We start from the raw sequence: 23,273 nt of genomic DNA on the forward strand, positions 1-23,273 counted from the left end.
TCACTGATTTTCCCACCTTGGTCTATTTGCGAATGATACTTTGGTTTGGATTGGTTGCCAATGTGAACTAAAGGTTTACATTCATTACACTGTTAAGAAATTAACACTGTTTTGATTGCTCCATACCTTCATTGACTTCAACATGCACCAAGGCCTGTTCATCCAAGGCAAGTGCTATTTCTATTCCACACTTGTATTGCCCCTCATCATCCTTGGTGAGGTCCGTCATAGTGATGTAAAATGCGCCCTCTGTTTTATTATCTCTGATGGTGATCCTGCTGTGAGTATCTTCACTGGTACTGACCAGTTTAGAACATGGAAGCAGCATATTGACTTTGCACCAGTATTTGACATGGTCGGTGTAAGATTTGTCATATTTACACTGGACTGTTATATTTCCTTTGGTGTGACTTATCACCTTTTCCAGTCCCAATACACTTACAGAGTAGGCTCCTAAAGAAAAAGCACAGAAGTGTTTTGTGTTAATGCTAAACTCTTAGTGTATTCTTTTCAGCACGATATAATGATGCCAAAATGGCAAAGGAAAAATGGTTTACATTAATGCTGTACATGTGTTCAAACAACATTTATTTGTCATGAATGTGATCTCTGTGAATGATGTCCCAGTTATTACATAGAACATATTCAGCACCTTACCACACGCACATTACTTCATTCAACTATAACAGAACATTTACATGTTACATAAACACATTTGCAAGAGCTTACTCTTGATGTACACTTGAGGTCATTATAAGCCTTATATTAACATTTTATTTTAGTTTCCATACTTCTGCTAGACAGTAATTGTGTGGATAAAATGTGTTGTTCATTAAAACTCTGGCATTGCAGAAACTAACAGTACTTCGTCTTGTACTAAAATAATGAATTATATCAGCTTATTAAAATCAGTGTAAAATTTGAACAGAACAATGGGAAGATGTTTACCTGTGAGGAAGGATAAGACAAAAGCTAGCCTCATTGCTTTTGGAGTTGAAGGCTTCCATTCTTCAGTGGAGCTTGTGTTTGAGAGAAACAGAAACTATTTCTGTATCCTTTGCGCTTCTGGCTGGGTGTATGTTGTCATGAACATAGCTTTGATTTGGTATTGCTTGCGAGCAATTGTAGGCCATTTAAATAGGCGTGTCAGAGCGACGCTAGCGTATATTAGACTGGCGAAAGTTGTCCTTAGTCAGTAAGTGCATCATTCTGACCAGGTGTTTAGTATCGCTGCGGGTTTTCCTCTTGACACGGTAACGTAGATTTTTTTAAATTGCTCATTTGAACAGCAAGGGTTAGGGCTTGAGCCAGGTTGTTTGTCTATTACCTGTTAATCACTTCTACTGGTTGCATACCTGTAGAGTGATTGAACATTTGTCTTAAGTAACTGAAATAGCTGTGGAATTTATCAGTAGATTAGCTTTGATTTGGTATTGCTTGCGAGCAATTGTAGGCCATTTAAATAGGCGTGTCAGAGCGACGCTAGCGTATATTAGACTGGCGAAAGTTGTCCTTAGTCAGTAAGTGCATCATTCTGACCAGGTGTTTAGTATCGCTGCGGGTTTTCCTCTTGACACGGTAACGTAGATTTTTTTAAATTGCTCATTTGAACAGCAAGGGTTAGGGCTTGAGCCAGGTTGTTTGTCTATTACCTGTTAATCACTTCTACTGGTTGCATACCTGTAGAGTGATTGAACATTTGTCTTAAGTAACTGAAATAGCTGTGGAATTTATCAGTAGATTAGCTTTGATTTGGTATTGCTTGCGAGCAATTGTAGGCCATTTAAATAGGCGTGTCAGAGCGACGCTAGCGTATATTAGACTGGCGAAAGTTGTCCTTAGTCAGTAAGTGCATCATTCTGACCAGGTGTTTAGTATCGCTGCGGGTTTTCCTCTTGACACGGTAACGTAGATTTTTTTAAATTGCTCATTTGAACAGCAAGGGTTAGGGCTTGAGCCAGGTTGTTTGTCTATTACCTGTTAATCACTTCTACTGGTTGCATACCTGTAGAGTGATTGAACATTTGTCTTAAGTAACTGAAATAGCTGTGGAATTTATCAGTAGATTAGCTTTGATTTGGTATTGCTTGCGAGCAATTGTAGGCCATTTAAATAGGCGTGTCAGAGCGACGCTAGCGTATATTAGACTGGCGAAAGTTGTCCTTAGTCAGTAAGTGCATCATTCTGACCAGGTGTTTAGTATCGCTGCGGGTTTTCCTCTTGACACGGTAACGTAGATTTTTTTAAATTGCTCATTTGAACAGCAAGGGTTAGGGCTTGAGCCAGGTTGTTTGTCTATTACCTGTTAATCACTTCTACTGGTTGCATACCTGTAGAGTGATTGAACATTTGTCTTAAGTAACTGAAATAGCTGTGGAATTTATCAGTAGATTAGCTTTGATTTGGTATTGCTTGCGAGCAATTGTAGGCCATTTAAATAGGCGTGTCAGAGCGACGCTAGCGTATATTAGACTGGCGAAAGTTGTCCTTAGTCAGTAAGTGCATCATTCTGACCAGGTGTTTAGTATCGCTGCGGGTTTTCCTCTTGACACGGTAACGTAGATTTTTTTAAATTGCTCATTTGAACAGCAAGGGTTAGGGCTTGAGCCAGGTTGTTTGTCTATTACCTGTTAATCACTTCTACTGGTTGCATACCTGTAGAGTGATTGAACATTTGTCTTAAGTAACTGAAATAGCTGTGGAATTTATCAGTAGATTAGCTTTGATTTGGTATTGCTTGCGAGCAATTGTAGGCCATTTAAATAGGCGTGTCAGAGCGACGCTAGCGTATATTAGACTGGCGAAAGTTGTCCTTAGTCAGTAAGTGCATCATTCTGACCAGGTGTTTAGTATCGCTGCGGGTTTTCCTCTTGACACGGTAACGTAGATTTTTTTAAATTGCTCATTTGAACAGCAAGGGTTAGGGCTTGAGCCAGGTTGTTTGTCTATTACCTGTTAATCACTTCTACTGGTTGCATACCTGTAGAGTGATTGAACATTTGTCTTAAGTAACTGAAATAGCTGTGGAATTTATCAGTAGATTAGCTTTGATTTGGTATTGCTTGCGAGCAATTGTAGGCCATTTAAATAGGCGTGTCAGAGCGACGCTAGCGTATATTAGACTGGCGAAAGTTGTCCTTAGTCAGTAAGTGCATCATTCTGACCAGGTGTTTAGTATCGCTGCGGGTTTTCCTCTTGACACGGTAACGTAGATTTTTTTAAATTGCTCATTTGAACAGCAAGGGTTAGGGCTTGAGCCAGGTTGTTTGTCTATTACCTGTTAATCACTTCTACTGGTTGCATACCTGTAGAGTGATTGAACATTTGTCTTAAGTAACTGAAATAGCTGTGGAATTTATCAGTAGATTAGCTTTGATTTGGTATTGCTTGCGAGCAATTGTAGGCCATTTAAATAGGCGTGTCAGAGCGACGCTAGCGTATATTAGACTGGCGAAAGTTGTCCTTAGTCAGTAAGTGCATCATTCTGACCAGGTGTTTAGTATCGCTGCGGGTTTTCCTCTTGACACGGTAACGTAGATTTTTTTAAATTGCTCATTTGAACAGCAAGGGTTAGGGCTTGAGCCAGGTTGTTTGTCTATTACCTGTTAATCACTTCTACTGGTTGCATACCTGTAGAGTGATTGAACATTTGTCTTAAGTAACTGAAATAGCTGTGGAATTTATCAGTAGATTAGCTTTGATTTGGTATTGCTTGCGAGCAATTGTAGGCCATTTAAATAGGCGTGTCAGAGCGACGCTAGCGTATATTAGACTGGCGAAAGTTGTCCTTAGTCAGTAAGTGCATCATTCTGACCAGGTGTTTAGTATCGCTGCGGGTTTTCCTCTTGACACGGTAACGTAGATTTTTTTAAATTGCTCATTTGAACAGCAAGGGTTAGGGCTTGAGCCAGGTTGTTTGTCTATTACCTGTTAATCACTTCTACTGGTTGCATACCTGTAGAGTGATTGAACATTTGTCTTAAGTAACTGAAATAGCTGTGGAATTTATCAGTAGATTAGCTTTGATTTGGTATTGCTTGCGAGCAATTGTAGGCCATTTAAATAGGCGTGTCAGAGCGACGCTAGCGTATATTAGACTGGCGAAAGTTGTCCTTAGTCAGTAAGTGCATCATTCTGACCAGGTGTTTAGTATCGCTGCGGGTTTTCCTCTTGACACGGTAACGTAGATTTTTTTAAATTGCTCATTTGAACAGCAAGGGTTAGGGCTTGAGCCAGGTTGTTTGTCTATTACCTGTTAATCACTTCTACTGGTTGCATACCTGTAGAGTGATTGAACATTTGTCTTAAGTAACTGAAATAGCTGTGGAATTTATCAGTAGATTAGCTTTGATTTGGTATTGCTTGCGAGCAATTGTAGGCCATTTAAATAGGCGTGTCAGAGCGACGCTAGCGTATATTAGACTGGCGAAAGTTGTCCTTAGTCAGTAAGTGCATCATTCTGACCAGGTGTTTAGTATCGCTGCGGGTTTTCCTCTTGACACGGTAACGTAGATTTTTTTAAATTGCTCATTTGAACAGCAAGGGTTAGGGCTTGAGCCAGGTTGTTTGTCTATTACCTGTTAATCACTTCTACTGGTTGCATACCTGTAGAGTGATTGAACATTTGTCTTAAGTAACTGAAATAGCTGTGGAATTTATCAGTAGATTAGCTTTGATTTGGTATTGCTTGCGAGCAATTGTAGGCCATTTAAATAGGCGTGTCAGAGCGACGCTAGCGTATATTAGACTGGCGAAAGTTGTCCTTAGTCAGTAAGTGCATCATTCTGACCAGGTGTTTAGTATCGCTGCGGGTTTTCCTCTTGACACGGTAACGTAGATTTTTTTAAATTGCTCATTTGAACAGCAAGGGTTAGGGCTTGAGCCAGGTTGTTTGTCTATTACCTGTTAATCACTTCTACTGGTTGCATACCTGTAGAGTGATTGAACATTTGTCTTAAGTAACTGAAATAGCTGTGGAATTTATCAGTAGATTAGCTTTGATTTGGTATTGCTTGCGAGCAATTGTAGGCCATTTAAATAGGCGTGTCAGAGCGACGCTAGCGTATATTAGACTGGCGAAAGTTGTCCTTAGTCAGTAAGTGCATCATTCTGACCAGGTGTTTAGTATCGCTGCGGGTTTTCCTCTTGACACGGTAACGTAGATTTTTTTAAATTGCTCATTTGAACAGCAAGGGTTAGGGCTTGAGCCAGGTTGTTTGTCTATTACCTGTTAATCACTTCTACTGGTTGCATACCTGTAGAGTGATTGAACATTTGTCTTAAGTAACTGAAATAGCTGTGGAATTTATCAGTAGATTAGCTTTGATTTGGTATTGCTTGCGAGCAATTGTAGGCCATTTAAATAGGCGTGTCAGAGCGACGCTAGCGTATATTAGACTGGCGAAAGTTGTCCTTAGTCAGTAAGTGCATCATTCTGACCAGGTGTTTAGTATCGCTGCGGGTTTTCCTCTTGACACGGTAACGTAGATTTTTTTAAATTGCTCATTTGAACAGCAAGGGTTAGGGCTTGAGCCAGGTTGTTTGTCTATTACCTGTTAATCACTTCTACTGGTTGCATACCTGTAGAGTGATTGAACATTTGTCTTAAGTAACTGAAATAGCTGTGGAATTTATCAGTAGATTAGCTTTGATTTGGTATTGCTTGCGAGCAATTGTAGGCCATTTAAATAGGCGTGTCAGAGCGACGCTAGCGTATATTAGACTGGCGAAAGTTGTCCTTAGTCAGTAAGTGCATCATTCTGACCAGGTGTTTAGTATCGCTGCGGGTTTTCCTCTTGACACGGTAACGTAGATTTTTTTAAATTGCTCATTTGAACAGCAAGGGTTAGGGCTTGAGCCAGGTTGTTTGTCTATTACCTGTTAATCACTTCTACTGGTTGCATACCTGTAGAGTGATTGAACATTTGTCTTAAGTAACTGAAATAGCTGTGGAATTTATCAGTAGATTAGCTTTGATTTGGTATTGCTTGCGAGCAATTGTAGGCCATTTAAATAGGCGTGTCAGAGCGACGCTAGCGTATATTAGACTGGCGAAAGTTGTCCTTAGTCAGTAAGTGCATCATTCTGACCAGGTGTTTAGTATCGCTGCGGGTTTTCCTCTTGACACGGTAACGTAGATTTTTTTAAATTGCTCATTTGAACAGCAAGGGTTAGGGCTTGAGCCAGGTTGTTTGTCTATTACCTGTTAATCACTTCTACTGGTTGCATACCTGTAGAGTGATTGAACATTTGTCTTAAGTAACTGAAATAGCTGTGGAATTTATCAGTAGATTAGCTTTGATTTGGTATTGCTTGCGAGCAATTGTAGGCCATTTAAATAGGCGTGTCAGAGCGACGCTAGCGTATATTAGACTGGCGAAAGTTGTCCTTAGTCAGTAAGTGCATCATTCTGACCAGGTGTTTAGTATCGCTGCGGGTTTTCCTCTTGACACGGTAACGTAGATTTTTTTAAATTGCTCATTTGAACAGCAAGGGTTAGGGCTTGAGCCAGGTTGTTTGTCTATTACCTGTTAATCACTTCTACTGGTTGCATACCTGTAGAGTGATTGAACATTTGTCTTAAGTAACTGAAATAGCTGTGGAATTTATCAGTAGATTAGCTTTGATTTGGTATTGCTTGCGAGCAATTGTAGGCCATTTAAATAGGCGTGTCAGAGCGACGCTAGCGTATATTAGACTGGCGAAAGTTGTCCTTAGTCAGTAAGTGCATCATTCTGACCAGGTGTTTAGTATCGCTGCGGGTTTTCCTCTTGACACGGTAACGTAGATTTTTTTAAATTGCTCATTTGAACAGCAAGGGTTAGGGCTTGAGCCAGGTTGTTTGTCTATTACCTGTTAATCACTTCTACTGGTTGCATACCTGTAGAGTGATTGAACATTTGTCTTAAGTAACTGAAATAGCTGTGGAATTTATCAGTAGATTAGCTTTGATTTGGTATTGCTTGCGAGCAATTGTAGGCCATTTAAATAGGCGTGTCAGAGCGACGCTAGCGTATATTAGACTGGCGAAAGTTGTCCTTAGTCAGTAAGTGCATCATTCTGACCAGGTGTTTAGTATCGCTGCGGGTTTTCCTCTTGACACGGTAACGTAGATTTTTTTAAATTGCTCATTTGAACAGCAAGGGTTAGGGCTTGAGCCAGGTTGTTTGTCTATTACCTGTTAATCACTTCTACTGGTTGCATACCTGTAGAGTGATTGAACATTTGTCTTAAGTAACTGAAATAGCTGTGGAATTTATCAGTAGATTAGCTTTGATTTGGTATTGCTTGCGAGCAATTGTAGGCCATTTAAATAGGCGTGTCAGAGCGACGCTAGCGTATATTAGACTGGCGAAAGTTGTCCTTAGTCAGTAAGTGCATCATTCTGACCAGGTGTTTAGTATCGCTGCGGGTTTTCCTCTTGACACGGTAACGTAGATTTTTTTAAATTGCTCATTTGAACAGCAAGGGTTAGGGCTTGAGCCAGGTTGTTTGTCTATTACCTGTTAATCACTTCTACTGGTTGCATACCTGTAGAGTGATTGAACATTTGTCTTAAGTAACTGAAATAGCTGTGGAATTTATCAGTAGATTAGCTTTGATTTGGTATTGCTTGCGAGCAATTGTAGGCCATTTAAATAGGCGTGTCAGAGCGACGCTAGCGTATATTAGACTGGCGAAAGTTGTCCTTAGTCAGTAAGTGCATCATTCTGACCAGGTGTTTAGTATCGCTGCGGGTTTTCCTCTTGACACGGTAACGTAGATTTTTTTAAATTGCTCATTTGAACAGCAAGGGTTAGGGCTTGAGCCAGGTTGTTTGTCTATTACCTGTTAATCACTTCTACTGGTTGCATACCTGTAGAGTGATTGAACATTTGTCTTAAGTAACTGAAATAGCTGTGGAATTTATCAGTAGATTAGCTTTGATTTGGTATTGCTTGCGAGCAATTGTAGGCCATTTAAATAGGCGTGTCAGAGCGACGCTAGCGTATATTAGACTGGCGAAAGTTGTCCTTAGTCAGTAAGTGCATCATTCTGACCAGGTGTTTAGTATCGCTGCGGGTTTTCCTCTTGACACGGTAACGTAGATTTTTTTAAATTGCTCATTTGAACAGCAAGGGTTAGGGCTTGAGCCAGGTTGTTTGTCTATTACCTGTTAATCACTTCTACTGGTTGCATACCTGTAGAGTGATTGAACATTTGTCTTAAGTAACTGAAATAGCTGTGGAATTTATCAGTAGATTAGCTTTGATTTGGTATTGCTTGCGAGCAATTGTAGGCCATTTAAATAGGCGTGTCAGAGCGACGCTAGCGTATATTAGACTGGCGAAAGTTGTCCTTAGTCAGTAAGTGCATCATTCTGACCAGGTGTTTAGTATCGCTGCGGGTTTTCCTCTTGACACGGTAACGTAGATTTTTTTAAATTGCTCATTTGAACAGCAAGGGTTAGGGCTTGAGCCAGGTTGTTTGTCTATTACCTGTTAATCACTTCTACTGGTTGCATACCTGTAGAGTGATTGAACATTTGTCTTAAGTAACTGAAATAGCTGTGGAATTTATCAGTAGATTAGCTTTGATTTGGTATTGCTTGCGAGCAATTGTAGGCCATTTAAATAGGCGTGTCAGAGCGACGCTAGCGTATATTAGACTGGCGAAAGTTGTCCTTAGTCAGTAAGTGCATCATTCTGACCAGGTGTTTAGTATCGCTGCGGGTTTTCCTCTTGACACGGTAACGTAGATTTTTTTAAATTGCTCATTTGAACAGCAAGGGTTAGGGCTTGAGCCAGGTTGTTTGTCTATTACCTGTTAATCACTTCTACTGGTTGCATACCTGTAGAGTGATTGAACATTTGTCTTAAGTAACTGAAATAGCTGTGGAATTTATCAGTAGATTAGCTTTGATTTGGTATTGCTTGCGAGCAATTGTAGGCCATTTAAATAGGCGTGTCAGAGCGACGCTAGCGTATATTAGACTGGCGAAAGTTGTCCTTAGTCAGTAAGTGCATCATTCTGACCAGGTGTTTAGTATCGCTGCGGGTTTTCCTCTTGACACGGTAACGTAGATTTTTTTAAATTGCTCATTTGAACAGCAAGGGTTAGGGCTTGAGCCAGGTTGTTTGTCTATTACCTGTTAATCACTTCTACTGGTTGCATACCTGTAGAGTGATTGAACATTTGTCTTAAGTAACTGAAATAGCTGTGGAATTTATCAGTAGATTAGCTTTGATTTGGTATTGCTTGCGAGCAATTGTAGGCCATTTAAATAGGCGTGTCAGAGCGACGCTAGCGTATATTAGACTGGCGAAAGTTGTCCTTAGTCAGTAAGTGCATCATTCTGACCAGGTGTTTAGTATCGCTGCGGGTTTTCCTCTTGACACGGTAACGTAGATTTTTTTAAATTGCTCATTTGAACAGCAAGGGTTAGGGCTTGAGCCAGGTTGTTTGTCTATTACCTGTTAATCACTTCTACTGGTTGCATACCTGTAGAGTGATTGAACATTTGTCTTAAGTAACTGAAATAGCTGTGGAATTTATCAGTAGATTAGCTTTGATTTGGTATTGCTTGCGAGCAATTGTAGGCCATTTAAATAGGCGTGTCAGAGCGACGCTAGCGTATATTAGACTGGCGAAAGTTGTCCTTAGTCAGTAAGTGCATCATTCTGACCAGGTGTTTAGTATCGCTGCGGGTTTTCCTCTTGACACGGTAACGTAGATTTTTTTAAATTGCTCATTTGAACAGCAAGGGTTAGGGCTTGAGCCAGGTTGTTTGTCTATTACCTGTTAATCACTTCTACTGGTTGCATACCTGTAGAGTGATTGAACATTTGTCTTAAGTAACTGAAATAGCTGTGGAATTTATCAGTAGATTAGCTTTGATTTGGTATTGCTTGCGAGCAATTGTAGGCCATTTAAATAGGCGTGTCAGAGCGACGCTAGCGTATATTAGACTGGCGAAAGTTGTCCTTAGTCAGTAAGTGCATCATTCTGACCAGGTGTTTAGTATCGCTGCGGGTTTTCCTCTTGACACGGTAACGTAGATTTTTTTAAATTGCTCATTTGAACAGCAAGGGTTAGGGCTTGAGCCAGGTTGTTTGTCTATTACCTGTTAATCACTTCTACTGGTTGCATACCTGTAGAGTGATTGAACATTTGTCTTAAGTAACTGAAATAGCTGTGGAATTTATCAGTAGATTAGCTTTGATTTGGTATTGCTTGCGAGCAATTGTAGGCCATTTAAATAGGCGTGTCAGAGCGACGCTAGCGTATATTAGACTGGCGAAAGTTGTCCTTAGTCAGTAAGTGCATCATTCTGACCAGGTGTTTAGTATCGCTGCGGGTTTTCCTCTTGACACGGTAACGTAGATTTTTTTAAATTGCTCATTTGAACAGCAAGGGTTAGGGCTTGAGCCAGGTTGTTTGTCTATTACCTGTTAATCACTTCTACTGGTTGCATACCTGTAGAGTGATTGAACATTTGTCTTAAGTAACTGAAATAGCTGTGGAATTTATCAGTAGATTAGCTTTGATTTGGTATTGCTTGCGAGCAATTGTAGGCCATTTAAATAGGCGTGTCAGAGCGACGCTAGCGTATATTAGACTGGCGAAAGTTGTCCTTAGTCAGTAAGTGCATCATTCTGACCAGGTGTTTAGTATCGCTGCGGGTTTTCCTCTTGACACGGTAACGTAGATTTTTTTAAATTGCTCATTTGAACAGCAAGGGTTAGGGCTTGAGCCAGGTTGTTTGTCTATTACCTGTTAATCACTTCTACTGGTTGCATACCTGTAGAGTGATTGAACATTTGTCTTAAGTAACTGAAATAGCTGTGGAATTTATCAGTAGATTAGCTTTGATTTGGTATTGCTTGCGAGCAATTGTAGGCCATTTAAATAGGCGTGTCAGAGCGACGCTAGCGTCGCTCCGTCCCCGTTTGTGATGTTATGTTTCTCCCCATCCCAGTCTGCTCTCTCCCTCGAAGACCCCCCCTGCGACGTGGGCCTCCACGGCGTCGGAACCCCTCAAACCTCAGCTATCCCCCGCTGACCCCGTGTGAGGACTTTGCTGTCACAGGGGGACTATGGAACTGCCAGTCTGCCACTCGGAAGGCTGACTTCATCCCTGCGTATGCCTCCCTCCAGTCCCTACAATTCCTTGCCCTAACTGAGACCTGGATCACACCTGACAACACCGCCACTCCCGCTGCCCTCTCATCCTCCTTCTCCTTCTCGCACACTCCCCGGCCTTCCGGCCGTGGCGGTGGTACTGGTCTTTTAATTTCCCCCTCGTGGAAATTCTCTGTTCTCCCCCTCTCTGACCTGTCCATATCCACTTTTGAATTCCATTCTGTTGCAGTATCCTACCCTACTAACCTTTTCATTGCAGTTATCTACCGTCCTCCAGGGCCCCTGGGAAACTTCCTTGATGAGCTTGACACCCTTCTCAGCTCCTTCCCTGAGGATGGCACCCCACTGATTCTCCTTGGAGACTTCAACATCCACCTAGAAGCCTCCCAGTCTGCTGCCTTCCTACCGCTAATCCACTCCTTCGGCCTCTCCCTGCAACACTCTCCTCCGACCCACAAGGCGGGCAATGTCCTAGACCTTGTCTTTGTAAGGAACTGCTCATGCTCCAATTTCACGGTTACCCCTCTGCATACATCTGATCACCACTTCATCTCATTCTCCCTCCCTCTTCCTCCCCATCCTCCTCTCCCTCCTCCCTCCCACACTTCCTCAGCCCGCCGTAACCTCCGCTCCCTCTCACCCTCTTCCTTTGCCAGCACCGTCACCGCCTCACTCCCCCCTCTCGAATCCTTCTCCAAACTCCCCGCTGACTCTGCATCTGCCACCCTCCTTTCATCTCTCTCCTCCGCCTTTGACTCTCTCTGTCCCCCTGTCTCAAAGCCACCTCGCACATCCCCTCCCAGTCCTTGGATATCTGACACCCTCCGTACCTCCAGGGCCAGCCTCCGCACAGCGGAGAGGAAGTGGGGGAAATCCAGAGACGCTTCCGACCTCATGACTTACCAGTCTCTCCTGGCGGCATTCTCTTCCGATGTCACTGCCGCCAAAGCAAAATACTATCAAACGCAAATTCAGAACTCTGCTTCTAACCCCCGGAAACTGTTCTCCATTTTCTCCTCTCTCCTCAACGCACCGCCTCCTCCTCCTCAGTCCTCCTTCGCTGCTGATGACTTTGCTGATTTCTTCGATGAGAAGGTCGCAGTCATCCGCAGATCCTTTACAACCGCCGCCCCCCTCACTGTGCCCTTCCCCCCCTCTAGGCCCATCCCTTCCTTTTCCACTTTCTCCCCCCTTACAGACTCTGATGTTTCTCAACTCCTGCTCTGCCACCGCCCTACAACCTGTGCCCTTGACCCTATCCCCTCTTCTCTTCTCCAAACTATCACACCTGACATTCTCCCATTTGTCACCTCCCTTGTCAACTCCTCCCTGTCTTCCGGCTGTTTTCCGGCATCCTCCAAGAGGGCCCACATCACTCCGCTGCTAAAAAAGCCTACCCTGGACCCCTCCATCATCCAGAACTACTGCCCGGTATCTCTTCTTCCTTTCCTTTCTAAAACTATAGAACGAGCCGCTTCTACTCAACTTTCTTCCTTCTTTTCTAACAACAACCTGCTAGACCCCCATCAGTCTGGCTTCAGATCGGGCCACTCGACAGAGACTGCACTCCTCTCCGTCAGTGAGTCACTTCATGCCGCACGAGCAGCCTCCCTCTCCTCTGTCCTCATTCTTCTAGATCTCTCTGCTGCCTTCGACACTGTGGATCACTCCATCCTCCTGTCTGCCCTGTCAGCAACGGGCATCTGTGGCACAGCCCTGGACTGGATTGAGTCCTACCTCTCTGGTCACTCCTTCCAGGTTGCCTGGGCTGGTTCGGTATCGACACCTCGGCCCCTCGCCACAGGAGTTCCCCAGGGCTCAGTCCTTGGCCCGCTTCTTTTTTCTCTCTACACTCGCTCCCTTGGCCCTGTGATCACTGCACATGGGCTATCCTACCACTGCTATGCGGACGATACCCAACTCTTCGTCTCGTTCCCGCCGTCTGATACGCAGGTTTCAGCCCGTATCTCTGCTTGCCTGAGGGACATCCAGAGCTGGATGGACAACCACCATCTAAAGCTCAACCCAGGTAAAACTGAAATGATATTCATCCCTGCTAATACCTCTCCCCATCTGGATCTCTCCATTTCCCTCGGGGATACCACACTCACGCCGTCACCCAGTGCAAGGAACCTCGGCGTGGTGATGGACAGCAGACTGTCCCTTTCCGAGAACATTGCGGCGGTGACCCGGTCTTGCAGGTTCTTCCTATACAACATACGGAGAATCCGCCCCTTTCTCACCCCCTACTCGACCCAGCTCCTGGTCCAAGCGATGGTTCTGTCCCGCCTGGACTACTGCAATTCCCTCTTGGCTGGCCTCCCAGCGTCTGCCATCAGACCCCTCCAACTCATCCAGAATGCAGCAGCTCGTCTGGTCTTCAACCTTCCCAAATACTCACACGTCACCCCCCTGCTTACTTCCCTCCACTGGCTGCCTGTCATGGCTCGCATCAAATTCAAAACATTGGTGCTAGCCTTCCAAGCAGTTAAAGGGTCTTCCCCAGCTTATCTGCAAAAAATCATCAGACCCTACACCCCTGCCAGACCTCTTCGTTCAGCCTCCACAGGCCGCTTGGCACCTCCCCCTCTCAGAACCTCCACCTCACGCTCACGACTACTGTCTGCTCTGGCTCCACGGTGGTGGAACGAACTCCCCGTTGAGGTCAGAACTATAGAATCCCTCCCCACCTTCAAGCGCAAGCTGAAGACACACCTCTTCAAACAGCACCTCTCCCCATCCCTCCCTACCTCCCTGTGAACCTTAATTGTTGTCTCTGTGACTTGTGTATCAGTATTTTAGTTGGCTAGGTAAGCAGTGTTTGGATAGTTAACTTTGGTGACTTTTGCTCTGTTTGTTTGTTTGTTCAAAAAAAAAAAAAAAAAAAAAATGGCCCTTGTCCTTATCTTTGTTGTACAGGTAGCAGTTGAAATTGTACTTACCTCTAGGGTCTTTCAGCGAACTTATCCCTGGTTATGGGTATGCACTTTGTTGTACGTCGCTCTGGATAAGAGCGTCTGCCAAATGCCAATAATGTAATGTAATGTAACTGAGTAAAGGAAAGGAGAATCCAGATCAAAATGGCGACAGCATCAGAAACCAGAAAACAGTTGGGGTACACAAAATGGGTCGGAATATAGGTCAAGCAGTCAGAAAAATGTTGGAAAGTCAGAGGTAAGCACATAGCAAAGGAATATGGGAAACAGAGGGGTATAAATACATAGGTGAATTAACTAAAATGACAAACAGAAACTAATGAATGAACGGGAGGACTACAGAATGAGCTGATGGACAAAAGACAGAAGCACAAAACAGGTAACAGAAATGCCATGCAATCCAGAATCCATACATTTGGGTTGTGTTTATTCAGGCAAAAATACTCTTTACACCAGCACTGTTCAATACATAACTATGGGGTTTTCTTCCATCAAGGCCAAACCCACATGGTTCAATTTCAGAGAGACTACAAAGCAAGCAAAGTGTCAACACGTCAATCAAAAGTGAGCTAAAGTATGGGCAAATCACTACATTCACAGGATTAAGTCTTTGTTGGTCATATTCTTAACTCCAAGGCACGTTAGAGAACAAGCAAGGAGACTACAATTTCCATTTAAATAAGACAAGAACCAACTAACAAGAAGATTTAAAATCATCTGGGGGTGCACAAAGCCCCAACAAAATAAACAAAACCAACTCAAATTCAATAAACTCTAAAATTAACAAGATTAATAATAATTATTTTAAACAGTTTTAAAATAAAGCAACCCAAATACATTTATATTCCCAAGAGCCAGAGGAAAAGTTGATTTTAAAGGATATGCAAAGTAAATGTAGGTTTGTGGTTGCTTCCTAGTAGTGCGTAGGTAGGAACTTCACAAAGGTGTTGTAATCTAAATGTAGTTTCTGGGTTGACTACCGGGTAAGGCAGCAGATTTGGTATTTTGATGTCACATGCCCAGAATTGCTCCTGTTGCCACAGGATAGCAGAAATCTAGGAAGAAAAGAGCAATACACCGTCTTAGTATCAGTACACACAGCTGGGAGCCCATTCACTCGGAAACTTTGCCAGAACATCGATCATCCCTTTTTGGTGGAGATTGAGCACGAAGTCGACTACCGTGGAGCACTCGCTACAGCTCCCGGTGACAGAGAAACACAGAGACAAACAGTGGGTCAAGCAACAGCGGTTTGGAAAAAACGCTGCAAGATCGCTCACTCAGCCAAAGTGCCAGGAAATGGATCGTCCCTTTTACGCAGGATCAGTAGGCAGAAAATGGCTCTCCAGGTTGTGGCAGTTGGCAGACCGGTAGGAGCATCGGGTGGGTGGCAGATTGTGCTGGGAGACTGACCCATTCCTCAAGTCTCAAGTCAACTGATGCTGATAATTCAATAAAGCTGGCATTGATATCAGGGGGAAGATGGGAAAGAGAGAACAGGGACAAAAAAGTGCCAAAACAAACGGCCCTCATGGTTTATGAACAGCGAGGCGAGGTGTCCATTATTAGTGGTAAACCAGACCACCCAGTCCTGACAGCGGCTGAGCCTTTTGCCTTGAGTGCTCCGCTCATAGCAGCGTAACTCTGGTTCATCTGTTCCATCCTCTGGGTTAAGCACAACCCCCTCTGGTGGCTCAAGGCCCCCAGCTAGCTCCTGCACCTGTTGAGGTTCCTGTTCAATTGATGCAGGCCCCCCTTGTGGATTCAGTTCAATTGGTGCAGGCCCTCCTCTGGCTCATAACTAGCTGGCTCTGGATTATTAGTGGGTGCCAGGGTTAGGTGGACTAAAGGAAAGAGAACTAGTGGATGATAGCCGGAACTGGGGATGAGGGAGCAGAAAGCACCCCAGGGGTACCTGGAGTGGGACCATATTTGCCCTCTGGATACAGACAAGCCATTCTGGCCGTACTTGTGTTACCACTGGTCAACTGGTAGTCATGCATGTCGACTGAACAGCACATAGTGAGGGGACAGACCGGTACTACAGTGAGTGGTGTTATTGTAGACCTGAACTTGAGTTGGGAGCTAACAGGGCCATTGGGAATGAAACTCTTGGCCGATCGTACAAAGCAAAGAGAGAAGTGTTTGGGGTGGTCCGCGGTGGTGTGAACCTTGGTGCTCCTATAAATAGTGCATAGGTGACTCAAGCTGACCTGACAGCTGGCATCAGGTAGGACTCAAAGTGACTCTTTCGGTCAGTGAAAATTATTTTGGGGCAGTTGAGAGGTTGGAGAGGACGATAGGAGAGCCTTTGCTGTTGTTGTGATATCTTGTGTATTTTGTGTAACCAAATGGAAAAATTAGTTGTTGACAAAACTTAACGTAGGTCTTAATGGGAGACCAGGCTTGCACTTGGCAAATGGTTGGCATTTATATAGCACCTTTATCCAAATTGATGCTTCTCATTCACCCATTCATACACACACTCACTCACCAACGGTGATTGTCTGCCATGCAAGGCACCAACCAGCTCATCAGGAGCAATTGGGGATTAGGTGTCTTGCTCAGGGACACACCCAGGACGGGATCAATCCTGCAACTCTCCGACTGCTCTTCCTGTCACAACGGCGGAGCAGAGGAACCATGCGCAGAGGGATGTAGCGGAAAAAATGGCAGGTTTAATAGAGGCAGATGAAGGGGCAGACAGAGCGTAATGAAAATGCAGGGTGGGTACAAAAACCAGGTAACCAGTGCAAATATGCGAAAGTACAAAAGCATAAAACTAGCAAAGTGCAACTGAAAAGGACAGGTATAAATACACAGGGGAATGAGACAACCTAGGCGGGGCATGGGAGTGAGGGCGGTCTAACTAATAAACATCAGGTGAGACACATAAAAGGGCAATAATACAATAACAAGGCATGCAGGAAGACGCGGACTGGGTTCACAAAGACACACATGAAATACAAACGGCTCCGGACTAGGGAGTGGACAATTGCACAGAGTTAAGGAACGTAGTGATAGGGGGGAGCAGGTGCAAACACTTCGCTGAATCAAGGCAGACAATCACAGATAGAACAGGGAGGTGGAGCTACAGAGCAGTGCAGAAATAGAGAATATTAATATGTTAGTTACGTGATTAAACTATAAATCCCAAAACTAGTGAATGTTACTTTGTTAGTTAGACGAACATATGACTGTGTTAATGTAATTAGTACTGTACAAATTCTGTGTTAGTTGGGATTAGTATATTAATGCTATCTATAAACATGAAATGGAGACAAAGCAGGAAGAAAGAAAATTGAGACTGAGAAGGAATTGTGGGAAACCGGAAAATGACAAAAAGTGACTCGGGCTGAGAAAACATTAAGACACAGACATCACAGGCGAAGACGAGTGCAAAAACGAATAAATGAAAACTGAAAATCAGACATGAATATGAAAAATAATAAATTACAAAAACACAATAAACTAACCAACAAAACTCAGGATCAGGACACTTACTGTCTGAGCCAATGTCACACTTCCTACTGCAAATGATCCCACCTCCTCTCTTTCTTCATTGGGCACCTGATAGAACCAATCACATCTGATGCTGCCCTCAGAACACATTCCAATAAATATAACTCTATGTGAAAGTATTCTCAGGACCATCACAACGAACAGACAACTGTGGGGGAGGTCTGTGGAGAGCCTGAAACAATTGTTTGTTTTTCAGTGTGGTAGGTGGGAGGGTCTGCTTGGGGCAGTAAGGGGCTGGTGCACAAGGCTGGGAAATCAAGGTAGGTGTATACAGGGGTGCCAAGGTATAGGGTGTTAGAGAAAGGGAGAAGGGGAGAGGGTGCTTGGGCTGGCTTCTTGGATCAGCATGAAGAATCGGAGGCTTGGTGCATGGTCTTTTGAAGCAGAAGCTGTGCTATAATGTATCATTTTTATATCTGCGCAGAATTTATTATTTGCCAATTTCCATTCATAGCCTCTCACTTGTGCATGATGTACCAACATTTGTGTTATTGTGGGGGATTGGTTAGGCCCCGTGTCATGCTGATGGGAGGCTACATCTGGGTGTTTATACACTCACCGAGCACTTTATTCGGTAGATTTTCACTTTATTACACCTACTTATTCATGCTATTATCTAATCAGCCAATTTTGTGTGTAGGGGTCCTCACACGGGGTACCAATATATGTAGGGGTCCTCGCACGAGCCACCAAATAACGTAAGGATTTTACTCTCTACGAAACCGGGGCGCCAGTTAATGTTATGTAGCAGTATAACTGCAAAAAGTAATCAGTCTCATAACATTACTGTTATCAGAAATTTTAGCTTTAACTCGGCTCTCATGTCTATGTGATTCCAAAACAGACACCAGGGTTTAATAAAATATATTTATTAAACAAACGTAAAACACAGAACAGATAAACTAACGGGAAGTTAGTAAGGAAATTTAGTTGGGTATGAGAGCGCGAGCGTGTGTGTGGGCGTGGGCAAGTCTTACTGAGTCCATACGCATTGCTGGATCTAAAAGACGTGCTGTCCTTGTAGAAGCGGCGATGGTAATGTGAATGTACTGGAGAGATGCGCAGGCTGGGGCGTCTTAGCTGCGCGTTGTTGTCTGGTCCGCTCAGTTGCTGGAAGGATGTTCGTTGGTCCCTTTTCCGGGTGGAAAAGTTGCAGTTCCGCGTACACCAGTTTCCACTCGCTATAGGCCACGAAGTTACAGCGAGGTAACTGGGTGTGTCCGTAGGCCTGGTAGTGCGCTGTGCAGCATTCAGCCTCTGTCCGAGTCTCGGAGCAGATGAGCTGAAGCGAATGGCCAAAAAGGGTGCCTCGAAGAAGTGGGGGAAGAGAGTAAAGAGAAAAGAAGAAGCAGAAGAGAGAGATCCCAAGAACGTGTCTTGCTCTTATACGGGAAAGTGTATTGCTCCCGCCATTACGGGATTGGCTGTAATAAAATTACAGTAGAATTCCGACAGACCATTGTCAATTTAAAAAGAAGCATCTTTATTACCAAATAGAGAGGAAAATGTATGCTATTTCCATATATTTTGAGTTTTCATTAAATGTCATTCTTATGATTATGTCATATGCAAGTGTACATTTTGATGAGCAACATTTGGTGAAGATCCGAATGACTGAACGTCAGAGCGTTCCCATATAAATTTGACCCAGGTATGAATAAAAAAACAAGAACATCTCGGTGTGTGTGGAGTTCAGTGAGAGTCGAGGGGCTATCTTGCAGTGTTGATAGTAGAGTACAGAACTTGGTCCGCTGGAGGCGTCTGTGTGCGCTGCTGTAAATCCACTACTGAGTACAAACAGACACTCGGCTCCAGCGCACTGTCCTCGCTCATTGGTCTGTCATTGGTCACTTCTTCGTAGGTCGGTTCATTGGCTGCTGGGGGCAGTAACGTCGGTTCATTGGCTGCTGGGGGCTGTAACAGGTCGGAAATGATGGTAAGCCTCGACTTTAGGGGCCTTCCTAAAGGCCTTTAGAAACATTAATGAAAGTGTTAACCCTCGTGTATTCTTAACATTCTGTATACTCCCCTTGTCCTAATGGTCAAAAATGACCCACCCTCTCTAAACCCCTAAAATGAAGCAGCTTAATGTTATTTTAAACCCCAAATCTATTTTGCCTGAAGAAACAACCTGTCACTCATCACAAACTATGACATCAAATTTCAAGTTTAAATTTATTTTCATTGAGGGGGTTTTCTTTGCTGTTAAACATAGTGGCTGGCATTTTTTACCCTTAAGACAACACAAGGGTTAAGACTCCTTATATTATGCATATGACTGTAGACTTTATAAAAGTGACAAAACCACTACCCACGTTATTCAATGCAAGGCAAGTAAAAATTATGACACAGATATTATTTTCTTTGAAAAGTTCATGAATATTTTAAAGGGGATGATAGATTGCTTGGGAATTTCGAAGAAGACGTTCTCGAAATCAAAGATCAAAGTACCTTTTCCCCTTTGTCTGCCACAGCTGGTCTTATGTTACCTGAAATGAAATGAAGTTTAGACTCATGTGACTGCAAACATGTACAAACTAAGCAGCAGTGGTACCATTTAATTATATGAATATTGTTTTATTATAAATAGTTATGGCTGCAATGTTTGAAGAAGCGTAGCATTTCAGTGATATATTTTACACGGTAAAAACATTTTTTTGTAGTCTGACCAGAAACTCAATTTTGAACATTAAAAGTTCTGTTTTTGACAAAGTGGTACATGAAACCACTCTGATTTTTACTATCATAGGGATGGCAAGCATACTAACTCAGGCCTGAGAAAGGAGCCCACATGACAGTTGCTGTGTTGCTGTTTTTATTCTGATGAAGAGAATTAGTAAACTAGATACAGTTGCGTTCAAATAAATAGCAGTGCGCTAAAAAGGGCTAATATTTTTAACAGCTTTTAGGTCCATATTTCAAATGTCATGGAAACATTACACATTCAATTCCAAATCAAAACATTAACAAATTGTATCAAGTCTGCATTATTATTTTACAGGAAGCAAAGAAATGGAAATATTAATGGCAGTGTCAACATTTTTCTCTTCAAACTCAAACACTTACTGTATAAACTGAAGAAATCTTTCAAGATTTAACTTCACTTTAATTACTGAACTAATATTTAGTTGCATAACCATTGTTTTTGATAACTGCTGCGCATCTGCGTTGCATTGAGTCAACCAACTTCTGGCACCTAGAAACAGGTATTTCAGCCCATGATGAACAAACTACATTCCACAGTTCCTATGAATTCCCATACCATGATTTTTGTGCCACCATGCTTCACTGTCTTTACAGTGTACTGTGGCCTGAATTAAGTACCCAGGAGTCATCTGACGTACTATCAACGACCACTAAATCCGAAAAGACCAATTTTACTCTCATCAGTCCACAGAATGTTACACCATTTCTCTTTGGGCCAATCAATGTGTTCCAAATTTTAACCGATTCTGCACATGTTGTTTTTTCAACAATGGTGCTTTACAGGGGCTTCTTGCTGATAGCTTAGCTTCGATTAAACGTCTCCTAACTGTAACAGCACTTACAGATTATTGTAGATCATCTTTGATCTTTCTGGAGCTGAATCTTTGCCATTTGGACTATTCTTCAGTCCTAGACCCACTTCTTTTCTCTCTTTACACTCGTTCCCTTGGTCCTGTTATCACTGGACATGGTCTATCCTACCACGGCTATGCAGACGATACCCAAATCTTCATCTCATTCCCACCATCTGATACATCGGTTTCAGCCCGTATCTCTGCTTGCCTGAGTGACATCCAGAGCTGGATGGACAACCACCATCTAAAGCTCAACCCAGGTTAGACTGAAATGATATTCATCCCTGCCATTACCTCTCCCCATTTGGATCTCTCCATTTCCGTCAGGTATACCACACTTACGCCATCACCCAGTGCAAGGAACCTCGGCGTGATGATGGACAGAAGAGAAAAGTCTCCAATAAACAGCGAGCCCAAACTTCATGTATTCTTATTCTAAATTACCCTGCAAGTGAGCAGCCATCAAGAATAATCATACCACCTGGAAGGGGAAAAAATCACAAGTGCTTTTCCACGCAGAAAATAGACAATTTCTGTCATATAATGATGAACTTACGTTTGATCTTGCTCGTGATAAGAGCAGCCACACAGCAGAGCAGGAGGAGAACCCCAAAGGAAACAGCGAGTGGGACCAACATAGACGGAGACTTCCTAAAACCGAGACAAACACTCACATGATCGGTTATGTCAACATATTCATTTACACCGGTGACTAATGGAGAGGTTATCCATCTGTGCTAGTGGTAAATGGTAGGCATTTATATAGCGCCTTTAGCCAAAGCGCTGTACAATTGATGCTACTCATTTACCCATTCACATACACACAGCAATGGTGATTGCCATGCAAGGCACCAACCAGCTCGTAAGGAGCATTTGGGGGTTAGGCGTCTTGCTCTGGGACACTTTGAAACTCACAAGGCCCGATCAAACTGGTAAACGACTGCTCTTACCTCCTAAGCCAATATCGCCCATAATGTAGCTAATGCTGCCTATATTGATGATTAAGTTTATCAGAGATTCAAAGAAAATATTTTCTGCAGTAACCTCTTAAAATCATCTGTACTGTTTAATGTTTGTTATTTTTGTTTAGAATTTTTTATTATGGTTTACTTACGAATGGTTTGTTAGATGTGTTGATCCTTCTTGATTTATTGAACTCCAGATTCCATTTTCTGTTGTGGATGCAGGAATTGGTTCTACTTGAGCCTTGACTAGACATGCAAAAAAAAAAAAAAGATATGCATGAAATGAAATACATATCATCAATAAATTACATTTGACTTAAAGTATCCTTTCTGAAACCATGATGCAGTGACAGCACACTTACCTGCATCAACATTCAGGTTCACTGGAACCCGATTCTCTTTGTGGGAGGAAGACTGCTTCACTCCACAATAGTACAAGCCTGTGTCGTTTCCTGTGAGGTTTCTGATGGTGATCACAAACTCTCTGTTGGAAGGGTCATCTCTGATCTGAGTTCTGTTTTCTCTTTCTTTGTCATGAGTGTTCACCTCGGGGCTGCAGACGTCCGTACCCGAGTCTTTACACCAGTATTTAACACTCTTTGTGTAATCTGCAGCATACTGACATGTGATGGTTTGACTGCTGGATGCCATGCCAGATACATTCCTAGGCCCCCAGAGATCAGGCATGGTATCACCTAGAGGAAGGTTGAAAGTTTTAAAACTTTAAAAGTTCCTTTGAAAAGCTTCTTTAACCCCTTTGTGCAAGCCTGTGGGCATGGTGTCGGCTGCTTAGCTCTGACATTCAACGTTCTATGAGAGCAAGCAACAAACTCTGTGTCCTACTGTAGCTTCATTAGAAAGCAATGTGCAAGGTTTAATCATTCATACAGAGTTTCTAAGTGTGACCATTACTGTGTAGTTTGGCCAGTTAATCCCCTTTATGCAGATTTCATGAAATAATGAATCCCCTTTGTGCTGTTGATGAAATAATGAAATATTGAGTAAGTAAATTTAAAACAGTGAAACGGATCAATAAACTCTTTGATCACAAGTGTGCAAAATCTGAGGGCGATATGCTGTACTAAGAGAATAAATGAATAAAAAAGTAAGCAGTATACCCTGGTATACATAATTATACCCACTCAGTAATATGTACATGTTAGATGACT

The 23,273-nt window shown here is 42.9% G+C and overlaps 1 protein-coding gene across 1 annotated transcript in view; it reads right to left on the reverse strand.

Annotated features, from left to right (window-relative positions):
• LOC133138612 (polymeric immunoglobulin receptor-like) overlaps window positions 1-23,273 on the reverse strand; it is a 192,544-nt gene that overhangs the window by 70,003 nt on the left and 99,268 nt on the right. The window contains exons 12-13 of the mRNA XM_061257520.1: window positions 22,467-22,799; window positions 22,254-22,350 (exon numbers count right to left, since the gene is read on the reverse strand). Coding sequence (XP_061113504.1) covers window positions 22,254-22,350; window positions 22,467-22,799 — 430 coding nt within the window. The remainder of the gene's footprint in view (window positions 1-22,253; window positions 22,351-22,466; window positions 22,800-23,273) is intronic.

Source organism: Conger conger, chromosome 10, assembly GCF_963514075.1.
Source record: "Conger conger chromosome 10, fConCon1.1, whole genome shotgun sequence".
In the NCBI taxonomy this organism is placed as follows: Eukaryota; Metazoa; Chordata; class Actinopteri; order Anguilliformes; family Congridae; genus Conger; species Conger conger.